The 16,169-nt window shown below is 39.3% G+C and overlaps 1 protein-coding gene across 3 annotated transcripts in view; it reads right to left on the reverse strand.

The window, feature by feature from the left end:
- Positions 1–16,169, reverse strand: part of eprs1 (glutamyl-prolyl-tRNA synthetase 1) — a 228,993-nt gene that overhangs the window by 117,382 nt on the left and 95,442 nt on the right. For all 3 annotated transcript variants that reach the window (XM_039748322.1, XM_039748323.1, XM_039748321.1), the window contains exon 12: positions 8,393–8,452. In XM_039748322.1, the coding sequence (XP_039604256.1) occupies positions 8,393–8,452 (60 nt within the window). The remainder of the gene's footprint in view (positions 1–8,392; positions 8,453–16,169) is intronic.

Here is a 16,169-nt window from a genome sequence, read left to right on the forward strand (position 1 = left end):
TTGCCGGTAAACCCGTGTGTCTCATTTGTGGAGCTAATGTGGCTGTAATTACAGAATTTAGTTTACTATGAGACAAAACATCAAGATAACCTGAAAGACCTGAATGCAATGCACAAGATACAGAAAGCAGAAGAGTTAAAGAAGAATCTGACACTTCAGCAGATGTTTTACCGTGCAAAATCACAAAGTGATTTCAAGTGAAGCTACTTTTATGGGAGACACAAATGCACCAGTGCAACTTGCCCCACTTTCCCTGTTGGCAAGTAATGTTGAACCAAATCGGCACTACGGTGTTCCCAAATACGCACTTTGCTGATAAACTAAGCACACTGCACACTGAGATCGCATGGCGCTTTGGTGACTTTGAAGAACAAAAAAAGAATTTTGAGTTGTTTCGCAACCCATTTGCCGTCGATGTGGAAACTGCACCTGTGCAGATTCAGATGGAGGTGATTGAGCTGCAGTGTAATGGCACACTGAAGGCAAAGTACGATACTGCATGGCCCGCACAGTTTATTCACTCCATTCCCGCACAAATGCTCCAGCTCCGTCTACATGCGGCTCGAACCTTGTGCATGTTTGGTACCACATATCTGTGTGAGAAGCTCTTCTCAGTGATGAAGACTAACAAAACAGCACACAGGAGTCGCCTCACTGATGAGCACCTGCAGTCCATCCTGAGAATCTCCACAACACAGAACCTCACACCAAACACAAACGAACTTGTTGCCAAAAAAAGATGCCAGGCTTCCAGCTCTGAAAAAATGACATATGAGCAAAGACAACTGAATGATTTGATTTGTTATTGCTGAAAAGGACAAATTTTATTTATATTTCCAGGTTTTGTTATGCACCATGTTCATATTTGAATTTGTATAATTTTGACAGGATATATTTTTATGGAGAGCAAAATCTTTTGGGATATTTAAAATGTAACTTTATTTTTTATATAAAATTACATAAGAGTAAGGCCTTGTTCACACGGGCGTTAAAATGGAGCGTTTTTTGCGTCAGAAGGCGTCTGGTGAGCGCGATCAAGCGTCGAGTGTTTTCTACGTAGGAGTCAATGAGAGTGTTCACACGGGCTTTGGTGACGTCGTTTGTCCGGCAGCGCGTTTATACGGCATCAAAAAAACGTTGCATGCAGCTTTTTCTTGGCGTTTAAAACCCAACGAACACAAGGAAACCGCTTCTAGTTCGTTTTCTGCGCGTTTATTTTACACTTCGGAGGACCGGATATATATAAGTTTACATGTTGTATATGAAAAAATATTAATATTTTTATGTTTTCATATACAACATATATATTTTCATATTGCTTATTTTATTTTATTGTCTCGTGTAATTTGTAAACCATGAACCTATTAATTTATGTTCTAATATACTATTTGATAACGATTATGTAGGGGGGGCATTTCAGTGCATAACACTGGTGTAAGCGCACACTCGACTACTGTTTCCTTACCTCAAAGTGACAAGTAGTCTCTCTTCGGGGCTAACACCAAGTCGCATATTGGTTGATCGGCGTGCAATGTGGCATTGCACCAGCTGCAACAGACAATCAAAAGTGGAAACCGACATCCGACAGTAATTAAAAAACTTGCGCGGAAATTTTCGCATTTCTTCATAAAGCACAAAAAAACTTCCTTTAACCCAGTGTTTCTCAAATAGTGGGGCGCGCCCCCATGGCTCCGTCAAGGAGGTCGCGTCTGACCTCGGGGAACATGCTTTTTTATTTTTATTTTAAATTTTTTTTGAATTTAGAATGCACTTAAAATCTTTTCTGTTACATTTAATAAAGCTATTCTTTGTTGTAAATTGGTCCATATTTCTTTCTTTTTTTATTCTCTTATACGTTAATAAGGATACAGTGTTAAGCAGCGGTGTACTTCTAACAATTTTATAGACAAATGATACTATTTATAGTCGCGCGGGGGGCGCGAGATGTTTTCTTCTTCGTAGGGGGGGGGCATGAAAGAAAATAATTGAGAAGCACTGCTTTAACCCGACGTTGTGCAGTCAGAGGATGAAACCAGTAGAGGCGGCGATTTTTTCTCTCCCTACGTCGCCGTATTACGAGTATTTTTAACAAAACAAGAAGATTAATATCTAACATAGCAAAATGGTCCATATTGAAGGGAGGCACCTCAAATAAAACGACAAGGGCTTTCATATCCAGTTCCCGACACTGCCTCCACAGGTTAACACACAAACTACAATTTGGGCTGCAGGCTGGCGTTAGACAGAGACAAACGAACGCCGGTGTAGAAGTCAATCGATCGCCACCACAAAATGCAACATAAACGTCTAGGACGTTCAGAGCAAGTTCGCTTATCCAAAAACTTAACGCCCATGTGAACAAGGCTTAAAGAAATTTAAATTTTTGTTCTTTTAACGTTTATTTCTAACTTGTATAATTTAGACAGAATATATTTTTATGGAGAGCAAAATATTATAAGTTATTTAAGGTTTGAGTTGATTTATTCCGGAATAATATTCTGTCAACTAAATAAAAATTCCTTCTATTTAAAATTTAAATAGAACTTGAACAGAAACGATAGTTGTGTGTGTGTGGGCGAATTATGGTCGCGAACCGAAGATCCACTGTATATATATATATATATATATATATATATATATATATATATATATATATATATATATATATATATATATATATATATATATACATACACACACTGTGTGCACAATTATTAGGCAAGTGAGTATTTTGACCATATCATCATTTTTAATGCGTATATTCCAACTCCAAGCTGTATTAACTAGAATGCTTATTGGATTTAAGCACGTCAGGTGACGTGTATTTGTGTAATGAGGGAGGGTGTGGCCTAAGGAGATCAACACCCTATATCAAGGTGTGCAGAATTATTAGGCAGCTAGTTTTCTACAGGCAAAATGGGACAAAAAAGAGATTTAACTGACTCTGAAAAGTCAAAAATTGTAAAAAGTCTTTCAGAGGGATGCAGCACTTTTGGAATTGCTAAGATATTGGTGTGTGATCACAGAACCATCAAACATTTTGTTGCAAATAGTCAACAGGGTCGCAAGAAACGTGTTGAGAACAAAAGACATAAATTAGCTGCCAAGGATTTGAGAAGAATCAAGCGTGAAGCTACCAGGAACCCATTATCCTCCAGTACTTTCATATTCCAGAGCTGCAACCTACCTGGAGTGCCCAGAAGTACATATACATATATATATATACATATATATATATACATATACACACATATATATATATATATACATATACACATACATATACACATATACATATACATATACACATACATATACACATATACATATATATATATATATATATATACATATACATATATACATATATACACACATATATACACATACACACACAGTACATATATTTAGAAGTGAAGACTTTCAGCTTTAATTCAGTTGGGTGAACAAAACGATTACATAAAAATGTGAGGCAACTAAAGCATTTTTTTTTAACACGATCCCTTCATTTCAGGGGCTCAAAAGTTATTGAACAACTGACTCAAAGGCTATTTCATGGGCCGGTGTGGGGAAGTCCGTTGTTATGTCATTATCAATTAAGCAGATAAAAGGCCTGAAGTTGATTTGAGGTGTGGTGCTTGCATGTGGAAGATTTTGCTGTGAACAGACAACATGCAGTCAAAGGAGCTCTCCATGCAGGTGAAAGAAGCCATCAAGCTGCGAAAACAGAAAAAACCCACCTGAGAAAGAAAGCAAGCACTGGTGAACTCAACGCAACGCAAAAAGACCTGAACTTCCACAGAAGACAACAGTGGTGGATGATCGCAGAATCATTTCCATGGTGAAGAGAAACCCCTTCACAATAGCCAACCAAGTGAACAATACTCTTCAGGGGGTAGGCGTATCGATATCCAAGTCTACCATAAAGAGAAGACTGCATGAAAGTAAATACAGAGGGTGCACTGTAAGGTGCAAGCCACTTATAAGCCTCAAGAATAGAAAGGCTAGATTGGACTTTGCTAAAGAACATCTAAAAAATCCAGCACACTTCTGGAAAAACATTCTTTGGACAGATGAAACTAAGATCAACCTCCACCAGAATAATGGCAAGAAAAAAGTATGGAGAAGGCGTGGAGCAGCTCATTATCCAAAGCATACCACATCATCTGAAAAACACGGTGGAGGCAGTGTGATGGCTTGGGCGTGCATGGCTGCCAGTGGCACTGGGACACTAGTGTTTATTGATGATTATTAAAGATAAGATTGAGCAACACATGACAAGGACAGGAGTTATTAGGGACAGTCAGCATGGGGTCAGAAGAGGGAGGTCGTGTTTTAGTAACAGGCTGGAATTCTATGAGGAGGCAACAAAAGGATACGATCAAATTGGAGCTCATGATATTATTTATCTGGACTTTCAGAAAGCATTTGAGAAGGTGCCACATGAGAGGTTGGGCATCAAACTAAAAGAAGTGGCAGTTCAGGGTGATGTTTATAGATGTGGGCAGAATTGGCTCAGACACGGGAATCAGAGGGTGATGGTGTGAGGAACCTCATCAGAACTGGCCGATCCATCCATTATCCAACCCACTATATTCTAACTACAGGGTCACGGAGGTCTGCTGGAGCCAATCCCAGCCAACACAGGGCCCATGGCAGGAAACAAACCCTGGGTAGGGAGCCAGCCCACTGCAGGAGGCACACACACACACACAGCAAGCACACATTGGGGACAATTTAGGATTGGCAATCCACGTAACCTGCATGTTTTTGGACTGTGGGAGGAAACCCACGCAGACACGGGGAGAACATGCAGACTCCGCAGGGAGGACCCGGGAAGAGAACCCGGGTCTCCTAACTGCGAGGCAGCAGCACTACCACTGTGCCACCGTGCCGCCCTATTTTTAATATATATATATAAATGATTTAGATAGGAATAGAAGTAACAAGCTGGTTAAGTTTGCAGATGATACCAAAATAGGTGGATTAGCAGATAATTTGGTATCCGTTATATCATCACAGAAGGACTTGGATAGCACACAGAATTGGGCAGATTTGTGGACGATGAAATTTAATGCCAGTAAATGTAAAGAATTATACATAGGAAGTAAAAATGTGTGGTTTGAATACACAATGGGCGGTCAGAAAATCGAGAGTCCACCTCATGAGAAGGACTTAGGAGTCATAGTGGACTCTAAGCTATCGACTTCCCGACAGTGTTCAGGAGCCATTAAGAAGGCTAACAGAATGTCAGGTTATATAGCGCCTTGATGTGTGCAGTACAAGTCACAGGAGGTTCTGCTCAAGCTTTATAACACACTGGTGAGGCCTCATCTGGAGTCCTGTGTGCAGTTTTGGTCTCCATGCTACAAAAAGGACATAACAGCACAAGAGAATGTCCAGAGAAGAGTGACAAGGCTGATTCCAGGACTACAGGGGATGAATTATGAGATAAGATTAAAAGAGCTGAGCCTTTACAGTTTAAGCAAAAGAAGAGTAAGAGGTGACATGACTGAAGTGTTTAAAATTATGAGGGAATTAGTCCAGTGGATCGAGACTGTTATTTTAAAATGATTTCATCAAGAACACGGGGACACAGTTGGTAACTTGTTAAGGGTAAATTTCGCACAAACATTAGGAAGTTTTTCTTTACACAAAGAACGATAGACACTTCGAATAAGCTACCAAGTAATGTGGTAGACAGTAAGACGTTAGGGACTTTCAAAACTCGACTTGATGTTTTCTTGGAAGAAGTAAGTGGATAGGACTGGCAAGCTTTGTTGGGCTGAATGGCCTGTTCTCGTCTAGAGTGTTCTAATGTTCTAATGTGACACAGGACAGAAGCAGCCGAATGAATTCTGAGGTGTTCAGAGACATACTGCCTGCTCAAATCCAGCTAAATGCAGTCAAATTGATTGGGTGGCGTTTCATGATACAAATGGACCCAAAACAAAGTCAAAGCAACCCAGGAGTTTAATAAAGCAAAGAAGTGAAAAATTCTTGAATGGCCAAGTCAGTCACCTGATCTTAACCCAACTGAGTATGTTTCACTTGTTGAAGACTAAACTTCAGACAGAAAGGCCCACAAACAAACAGCAACTGAAAGCCGCTGCAGTAAAGGCCTGGCAGAGCATTAAAAAGGAGAAAACCCAGCATCTGGCGATGTTCATGAGTTCAAGACTTCAGGCTGTCATTTCCAGCAAAGGGTTTTCAACCAAGTATTAGAAATGAACATTTTATTTCCAGTTATTTAATATGTCCAATTACTTTTGAGCCCCTGAAATAAAGGGATTGTGTTAAAAAAAATACATTAGTTCCCTCAGATTTTTATGCAATCTTTTTGTTCAACCCACTGAATTAAAGCTGAAAGTCTGCACTTCAACTGCATCTGAGTTGTTTCATTTAAAATTAATTATGGTAATGTACAGAACCAAATGTGGAAAAAAGTTGTCTCTGTCCAAATGTTTATGGACCTGTGTGTATATAGTGCATCCGGAAAGTATTCACAGTGCATCACTTTTTCCACATTTTGTTATGTTACAGCCTTATTCCTAAATGGATTAAATTCATTTTTCCTCAGAATTCTACACCCAACACCCCATAATGACAACATGAAAAAAAATTTACTTGAGATTTTTGCAAATTTATTAAAGATAAAAAAAAAATTGAGAAAGCACACGTACATAAGTATTCACAGCCTTTGCCATGAAGCTCAAAATTGAGCTCAGGTGCATCCTGTCTCCCCTGATCATCCTTGAGATGTTTCTGCAGCTTAATTGGAGTCCACCTGTGGTAAATTCAGTTGATTGGACATGATTTGAAAAGGCACACAACTGTCTATATAAGGTCCCACAGTTGACAGTTCATGTCAGAGCACAAACCAAGCATGAAGTCAAAGGAATTGTCTGTAGACCTCAGAGACGGGATTGTCTCGAGGCAGAAATCTGGGGAAGGTTACAGAAAAATTTCTGCTGCTTTGAAGGTCCCAATGAGCACAGTGGCCTCCATCATCCGTAAGTGGAAGAAGATCAAAACCACCAGGACTCTTCCTAGAGCTGGCCGGCCATCTAAACTGAGCGATCAGGAGAGAAGGGCCTTAGTCAGGGAGGTGACCAAGAACCCGATGGTCACTCTGTCAGAGGTCCAGAGGTCATCTGTAGAGAGAGGAGAACCTTCCAGCAGGACAACCATCTCTGCAGCAATCCACCAATCAGGCCTGTATGGCAGAGTGGCCAGACGGAAGCCACTCCTTAGTAAAAGGCACATGGCAGCCCGCCTGGAGTTTACAAAAAGGCACCTGAAGGACTCTCAGACCATGAGAAACAAAATTCTCTGGTCTGATGAGACAAAGATTGAACTCTTTGGTGTGAATACCAGGCATCACGTTTGGAGGAAACCAGGCACCACTCATCACCAGGCCAATACAATCCCTACAGTGAAGCATGGTGGTGGCAGCATCATGCTGTGGGGATGTTTTTCAGTGGCAGGAACTGGGAGACTAGTCAGGATAAAGGGAAAGATTACTGCAGCAATGTACAGAGACATCCTGGATGAAAACCTGCTCCAGAGAGCTCTTGACCTCAGACTGGGGTGACGGTTCATCTTTCAGCAGGACAACGACCCTAAGCACACAGCCAAGATATCAAAGGAGGGGCTTCAGGACAGCTCTGTGAATTCAAAAAGACTTGAGGCTGTAATTGCTGCCAAAAGTGCATCGATAAAGTATTGAGCAAAGGCTGTGAATACTTATGTACATGTGTTCTCAGTTTTTTTTGTTTTTAATAAATTGGCAAAAACCTCAAGTAAACATTTTTCACATTGTCTTTATGAGGTGTTGTGTGTAGAATTCTGAGGAAAAAAATGAATTTAATCTATTCTAGAATAAGGCTATAACATAACAAAATGTGAAAAAAGTGATGCGCTGTGAATACTTTCCGGATGCACTGTACATATTGCATTTTATTGTATCAGTGCGTAAATTAGGACACATATAAGGCAGGACACTTTGCTATAGTGGTTCAGAAATGTTTTTTACAAAATTAAAAATGACTAAATATTTTACTAAATGAGGCAAGCAAATAAAATCTTACTTTATTGGTGGGAACTGGATGGTTTTGGATGCATTTATATTTAACTCTCTGCAAAACTACTTTCAAAAAGGGGAAAAAATATAACACCTAAATTAAACAAAAAGTAGACTAAAATGTACAAAAATTAAATATGAAAGGTTAAAACTATTTATCTAGCAAAGTTAACTATCCTGAAAAGCAGAAGAATGTTATTTTGTTACTTTACTTGATAGAAAAAAATCTCTGAGAAATGAATTACAAAGGGTTTATCACTGCAGATTCGATTTCCCATTTACATTGGAATTTTGTTAAACATTAAATACCTTTTTATTGAATGCCCAGATCTTGTCCCACTCCATATTTACAACAGATCTTGATCCACCCTGGAAACAACATATTGAAAAAATGATTTTAGTAGTTTTACTTTTGTTTAAGGAACACAAGTTTATAATTTGTCACTGATAAGATGTTAAGGTTTTAATGATGGATGAGCTAAAAAAACAATACCCTGATAAGGAGTATTTTACATATACCCTTCAATTCCACACTTTAAACATAATGTGGCTCATTTAAAAGACAAAGTATTAATACACATCCCCGTAAATCAAAGTGTTAGAACAACAAGCAAACTAAAAAGCAAATTTAGAAAACGAGTCTACTATTTCATATTTGAATCAGTACTATTACTTTCTAAAAGTTCAATTTATGGCAACATCTCCAAGTAAAATAATTTGAGCATAACAAAATTCTTAACATTTATAACTTTTGTTAAAAATCACGTACATTTTTTTAAACATAAGAGACATTTATAAATAGTAAGAGAATATTTTAATAATTTCAGACAATATATATAATAAAAGCCCAGCGTGGTGTTCGTGTTCCTTTTGGCTGTATAGCCGCCCCGTAGAAAAGCCCCAGTCCGTCCCCTCTCAGAATTCCTGCTTACCCCCCTCCGTTCTTTCCCCTTTGCTTTTATTTTTCCTGTTCCCGAAAATCTTTTCAAAACAAAAGTAAAGAAATAGACAGAGCGTGACATTAACGTCTTCTGCCTATTAAATAATCAATAAAATTAAATAAAAAAAATCACGAAAGAAACAGAAACCACAACCTACCCTTACAGCGTCCACAGCACTTCTGGCGTTACAGCCAAACACGTGGTGTATGCAGGTTATGAGGTGTGACGCTAATTAACGCCCATACTACAACAGATTATATTGTTGATATACTATTAACTATTTACAGGGATCAACTGTTTTGGGGAAGTTCATAACAAAACAAAAAAAAAATTATAAACAACATGTGCACTTGAGTATTTCGAGCCCCGAGTCTGAGTCGGATGGTTCCCCTGGTCACCAATTCGTGTGTTTCACTATGCCTTTCAGTCTTCAGCTACCCATGTGCACTTGTACGGAGGAGACCTAACGGAACAATGCCGAATCGAAACACAACTAAACCTGCTGCTGCGAGAGAGGACACATTACAGCGTGATCACGAAGCAAAGAGGCAAAGGCATGACAGTCACTCGCAAGAAACGGACACTCAGCATTCACACAGATTAGCTCAACGACGCGTCTCTGCCGCACAACCAAAGGCAACTGAAACCCCTACAGAGAGAGAAGACAGATTACGCCATGATCACGAAAGAAAGAGGCAAAAGCGTGCCAATGAGACACCCGACGAGAGGTTCTTACGATTGCAAAACAGAAACGTACGGCCTCGCAAAAAACTCCGAGTGAACGCTCTCAAACTGACACTCACCACTCATAGATATTACCTCAACGACGCGTCTCCACGGTACATCGTTCAAGCTGTGAGTGCACACCCTCTCATACAACGTTTACTTTCTAATACACATCAGCATTCCCAAAACTTTAAACTTTATCACATACGTTCCTATAATAGCGCCTTAGCCTTTGCCTCAATGGGGGCACAATGAACTACCACTACATGCCCCCTCAACAAGCACAGGACGTCCTCAACGGTATCAATCCTCCTCTTCCTTATAACCTTTTACACAACGTATACGATTCTCATTAGTCTGCGTCCCACACTTCGTGAATCATGGGTTTTGTTTTGAAATTTTGTTTCCCATACAAAAATCAAATGTGGTGCGATGAAGGACCCAGTTCACGACTGGCAGCCGCGTTTAAACAGGGAGTCCTTCAACTGTGGTCATCCAACGCACAGCGTAGCGCACGGCAAGTTGTTAGTTTAAAAAAAAATGCAAAACAAGAAATTATATTTTCTTTGCATCATTATCACACATTTGTTGTTTGAAGGAAGCTAAACAAATTGTTGCAATTTGCCAAATTTTTATGATAAATGTCTGTTACAATCATATCATAAGGTCAGGCTTAGAAGTGAGTAACAAATACAGCATACATGTAAACTTTTAAAGCAACATAAATGATTGTGCTTCAGCAATGATGAATAAAAATTTACAGGGGTAGTGCTGCTGCCTCGCAGTAAGGAGACCTGGTTTCACTTCCAAGTTCAGGAATAGGCAGATTAGAAAATAAGTAACTGACTGATTTCATTACTTTACATAAAAGTTTTATATAAAATAAAGCCTTCCATCAATTATTGATTTTCTTTACATACTTTTAAATATTTAGTACACTTCAAAATACAGTATTAATATACAATTTTGCTAACAATTTTAACTTCATTATTTTCATCTAAGTACCCGCACTCACATGCATAAAAGTTTTTTTTAGGCTAAGTATACAAAATGGCAGCAGTGTGACTTAAAATAATATATATAATATACTTGAATGATTAAAAGGTAAGTAAAAAGTTGACAGGCAATATGTAAAACATTTAAGTGGTGCACGGAATGTATAGTACATTTAGACCAAAGACTACATGAAAACTAGCAGCTAACTGATGGCTGATAGTGTCAGTACTGTTTTGATGTGAAATGATGTCAGAGTAGTAGAAAGTCTGAGCAGTCCTGTGATACTTTGTGAAGACCAAGCAGACACATCTGACCTTAACCCACACTTTTCATAGACGTTTTTCAGGTGACAATATACTAACTACCGTACATGCACTTAATCTGGCCCAAGTTACAACAAGCTTTGTGAACAAAGGTAAAACAATTATAATTAAACAATTTCAGTGCATGATTTTTCCATAAATACACTTTTGTGGCAAACTTACACTGTCACTGTTATTTTTGCTTAAATGATATGGGAAGGTATCTGTAGCTTCCAAAATATTTAACCCACATTTAAATATTCATATTTTAATGGAAACAATCAAACCTCTATTTCCTATGAAGACATACCAAGCCTATAACTGTTCACATGCTACAGTGCCCTTGCTCACTTGGCATTATTAAGTTTAATTCTCTCACAAACTCTATTTGTAAAAGAATGTAAGAGAAATTAAACATGAAATATAACAGGTTATTTATATAAAATATAACTCACACTTATCATACTTTTATACTTATTAAAAACTGGTTTTAATTTTAACCCACTGATGAACAAATATACTGTATACAAGTTTCCCATATGTTACATTTTTATCTGAAGTTCTAATCCAGTTATCTTCAAGGCATGTCAGAAACCATTTAACATCTTTTAATGGGTTTGTAAAAATAGTGAGAGATAAAAATAAGACAATAGTGGTAAAATGTTAACAATACTGCAATTTATCATGTGACAGTTCACTGAACATCTACAATATTTTCTCCTTTAGTGGTAATCTCAGAAACTGTTCTGTTACAAAGCAAAGACAAGGAAATATAAGCTTTGGTTTGGCTTTGCTACTGTGCTATTTGCTTTGCTTTTCTTTATTATTTCTTTAATAATAATAATAATACATTTTATTTATAGGCGCCTTTCAAACACTCAAGGACACCGTACACTTTACACAACACCCAACACACAATACAGTACAGTGTTTACATAGAGAAGGCAAGTTTAAAAAGATGAGTTTTAACTGAAGACTTAAACAGAGAGAATGAATTAATGTTTCTAATCTCAGGAGGCAGTGCATTCCAAAGTCGGGGGGCAGAACGACTGAAAGCTCTGTTCCCCATTGTGGAAAGACGAGCGGGAGGAACAGTCAATTTAATTGAGGAGGATGATCTAAGAATACGGGAAGGGGTGACGATGTGGAGAAGGTTAGACAGGTATGGGGGGGCTAAATCATGAATAGCTTTAAAGGTTAGCAGAAGGATTTTAAACTCGATGTGGAACTTGACAGGAAGCCAGTGAAGTTGATGCAGAACAGGAGTGATGTGGTGAGTAGAAGGAGATCTCGTGATAAAGGGCGGCTGAGTTCTGGACTAATTGAAGTTTGTGAAGAGTTTTTTGAGGGAGACCAAAAGAAGAGAGTTACAATAGTCAAGGCGAGAGGTGACAAGGCTATGAACAAAAACTGCAGCAGAGTGAGGGGTGAGAGAGGGGCGGAGACGGTTGATATTACGTAGGTGGAAGTAGGCAGATCGTGTAATAGTATTGATGTGTGAAAGAAAGGAGAGGTTATTATCCAAGATGACACCAAGACTTTTGGCCTGAGAGGAGGGGGATAGAGTACAGTTATCAATTATAATAGGGAAGTTATGGGATTTGGATAATGTGGATTTTGTACCAATAAGAAGGATCTCTGTTTTATCACTGTTGAGTTTAAGAAAATTAAATGTAAACCAGTTTTTGATTTCGCCAGACAGTCAGTAAGGGTGGTAGGTGGGAGGGTGATTGTGGGTGAAGTTGAAAAATAAAGCTGGGTGTCATCTGCATAACAGTGGAAATGGATATTATATTTCCTGAAAATATTGCCCAGAGGAAGGAGATAGATGGTGAACAGAAGGGGGCCCAGGACAGAGCCTTGAGGCACTCCTGAGGTAACGGATACAGAGTGAGATGAAAATGATTTGAGCTGTATGAATTGGGAGCGGCCAGAAAGGTAGGATGTGAACCAGTTATAGACAATGTGGGTGACACCAATGGAAGATAGTCTATTGAGAAGAATGGAATGAGAAATGGAGTCAAAAGCCGCACTCAAATCAAGTAGTATGAGGATAGAGAGTAAGCGGGAGTCTGCTGCCATGAGAAGATCGTTAGTTATTTTGATTAATGCAGTTTCTGTACTATGGAGTGGGCGGAAACCAGACTGGAATTGTTCATACAGGTTATTCAGGGATAAGTGAGAGTGGAGCTGTTTGGCTACCACTTTTTCTAGGATTTTGGATAAGAAAGGTAGGTTAGAGATCGGACGCAGGTTGTTAAAATTAGATGGATCGGCGCCGATTTTTTTTAAATTGGGGTTACTACAGCAGTTTTGAATGAAGCAGGAACAATTCCAGTTGAAAGAGAAGAATGGATAATAGCAGATATAATATGGAGCAGAGATGGAAGGCAGGCTTTGACAAGTGATGTAGGTAAGGGGTCAAGCAGACAGGTGGATGACTTAGAATGAAGGATTATATCTGATATTTCTAAGGTGGAGGGAAGTTGAAAGAAAGAAAAAGGGTGAGTAGATGGGAAGAATTCAGAAGTAGTAGTGTGAGCGGATTGCAAAGCAAGGTAGTGGTGGATACTCTCGATTTTGTTCATAAAAAATGACATCAGAGAATTACAAAAGGCATAAGAGTAGAGATGTGATGGCCACAAATCAGGGGGTTGGGTGACACGTTTGAGGAGTGAGAACAATGATTTAGTGTTGCCTTCATTCATGCTGATTATATTAGAATAGTAGGCAGATTTAGTTTGATTAATACAATCCTTATAATGTGAAAGATGGTGGAAATACATATCTTTGTGAACCGCGAGCCCAGTTTTTTATAAAGTCGCTCTAATTGCCGGCCTTTCGCTTTCATGAGACGAAGTTCAAGTAAACCAGGGGCAGAGAGGGAAAATGAAACAGACTTTGTTTTAAAAGGGCAAGAGAATCCAGAATATGATGAAGGCTGGTGTTATAATGCAAAATCAACTCATCAGCGGTAGTTAAATTAGGAGTGGCAATATGTGATTCAATACTGGATCGAACAGAGTCCAAATTAATGTTCTTGATATTGCGAAAAGTTATTGTGCGGGGTAGCTTCGGGATAGATATAGAGAGTTGAAGATTAAAAGAGAGGAGAGAGTGGTCAGAGAAAGGCAGTTCATCAGTTGTATGATCGAGAGAAGAGACACCAGAGCAACAAATTAAGTCCAAAATGTGTCCTTTTGAATGAGTGGGGACCTTGGTGAACTGTTGGAGCCCAAAGTTCTCCAGGCAGGACATAAAGTCTCTAGTAAGAGGGTTATTTACATTGTCCATATGAATATTGAAGTCACCCAGCAAAATAATATTAGGGGAGACAATGACAAGCTGAGCAAGGAAAGCAGCAAAGTCATTTAAAAAGTCACTATTCGGTTTAGGTGGACGATAAACAGCAGCGATGACGGTAGGCGAAGATCCAGGTAACTTGCATACAGTACATTCAAACGAGTTGAAAGCAGGGACAGACATCGGCAAAACGTTCCACTTCTCGCGGTATAACATCGCGAGACCTCCTCCGCGGCCAGTGCCGCATGCCGCAGTAAGCATATTAAAACATTTTCAGCTTTTTTGCATTTCAGTAATTTACAGTTAACTTTAGACTTCTCTTTCTTTTCTAACATTTTAAGTAATTTTTCCTACTAACTTCAAATTCTTTACATATGTTTAGGTTTTCTTTTTAAATTTGATTTAGATTTGACTCCTAAAACTAACTTATTAGTGTTCAATGTTTTCCATAGCACTGCAAGATGGTAGACAATTTAATTTATCCTACAGGTACATAAAATATATTATTAGTCATATACTAAATTGGTTGGATTAACCATTTCACACTGAAGGCCTATTAGCCAAAAAGGGATGAGCACATGTCCTCTCAGTGAATCACCACCTTATCGTGGTGGAAGAGTGTGTGTGTCCCAATTATCCCTGGAGTTATGTTGTCTTAAGGAATTTGCTCTGGCAGGGTCACCCAAGGCAAATTGTTTCTAGGTGTGGGACACCAACGAGCACAGCTCAAAGTAGTAACATGGGTCCATCCTTCAGAAAGCCCAAAACCTGCAAGAGGAGCCATAAGGGTCCTTCTCAGGAACCCTTAAGGGTAACTGTGGCTTGGGTGGGAATAAAAGGCAGTTGCCTTGGCAGACCAATCTGTGATCATCAAAACTGACTCTAGGGACATGAAATATGACCTCTATGGTGGGAAAGAAACCCAAGCTAGTGCAGGAGATAGGCGGGTGCAATATAGATATAGTCAGGCTCACCTCAATACACAGCACGGGCTCTGGAACTAAATTGCTGGAGAGGGGATGGACTCTATTTAACTATTGAGGTATTGGGCAGATGTGGACTTTCTTGTAGCCTTCAGGCTCAGCACACGTACATGCACATTAGAGTTTATGCCAGTGGATGGAATGGTCACCTCTCAGCTACTTCAAGTAAAGGGAAGGACTCTGACACTTGCCTGTGCTTATACAGCTCTGGATGAATTTCTTTTGCATTCCGAGGAATGTAGGGGACATTGAACCTGAATGGACCATGATCTGTGACCCCTCTGCTAAGACGACTGCAGAGAGCTGCAGAGGTAAGGTCATTGGTGTCTGTTTTGGCGGGAATCCCCAAACTTTGTAGTGGACTCCAGTAGTAAAAGGGGCCATCAGATTGAAGGAGGAGGTTTTTGGAGCTTGCTTTGCCTGTGTGATTTCAGATGCAAAAATGGAGCATGGCAATGGCAGTTAAAGAAGCAAAATCTGACATGCAATTCAGGATAGAGAAGCAGGGCTTCGCTCATGTGGTTTATAAAGGAATGGAGTGCTATTAAACCTACCTGGGGATATAGTTGGGTGGAGTTAAAAGCACTTTGAGGACCTCCTAAATTCCACTAGCATACCTTCCTTTGAGGAAGCACAGTCATGGGACTTGGAGGAGGACTCACTGATCACTTGAGCAGTTGATGAGGCGGTTTAAAAAAAATAAAGTTTAAAAACTCCTTGGTGGCAAAGCTCCAGGGATGGATATTTACCCTGAATTTTTAAAGGCTCTGAATGTTGTTGAGCTGTGTTTCCTCATAAGTCTTTTCAACATTTCAAGGAGGTCGGGAACAGTTCC

Source organism: Polypterus senegalus, chromosome 3, assembly GCF_016835505.1.
Source record: "Polypterus senegalus isolate Bchr_013 chromosome 3, ASM1683550v1, whole genome shotgun sequence".
NCBI lineage: Eukaryota > Metazoa > Chordata > Cladistia > Polypteriformes > Polypteridae > Polypterus > Polypterus senegalus.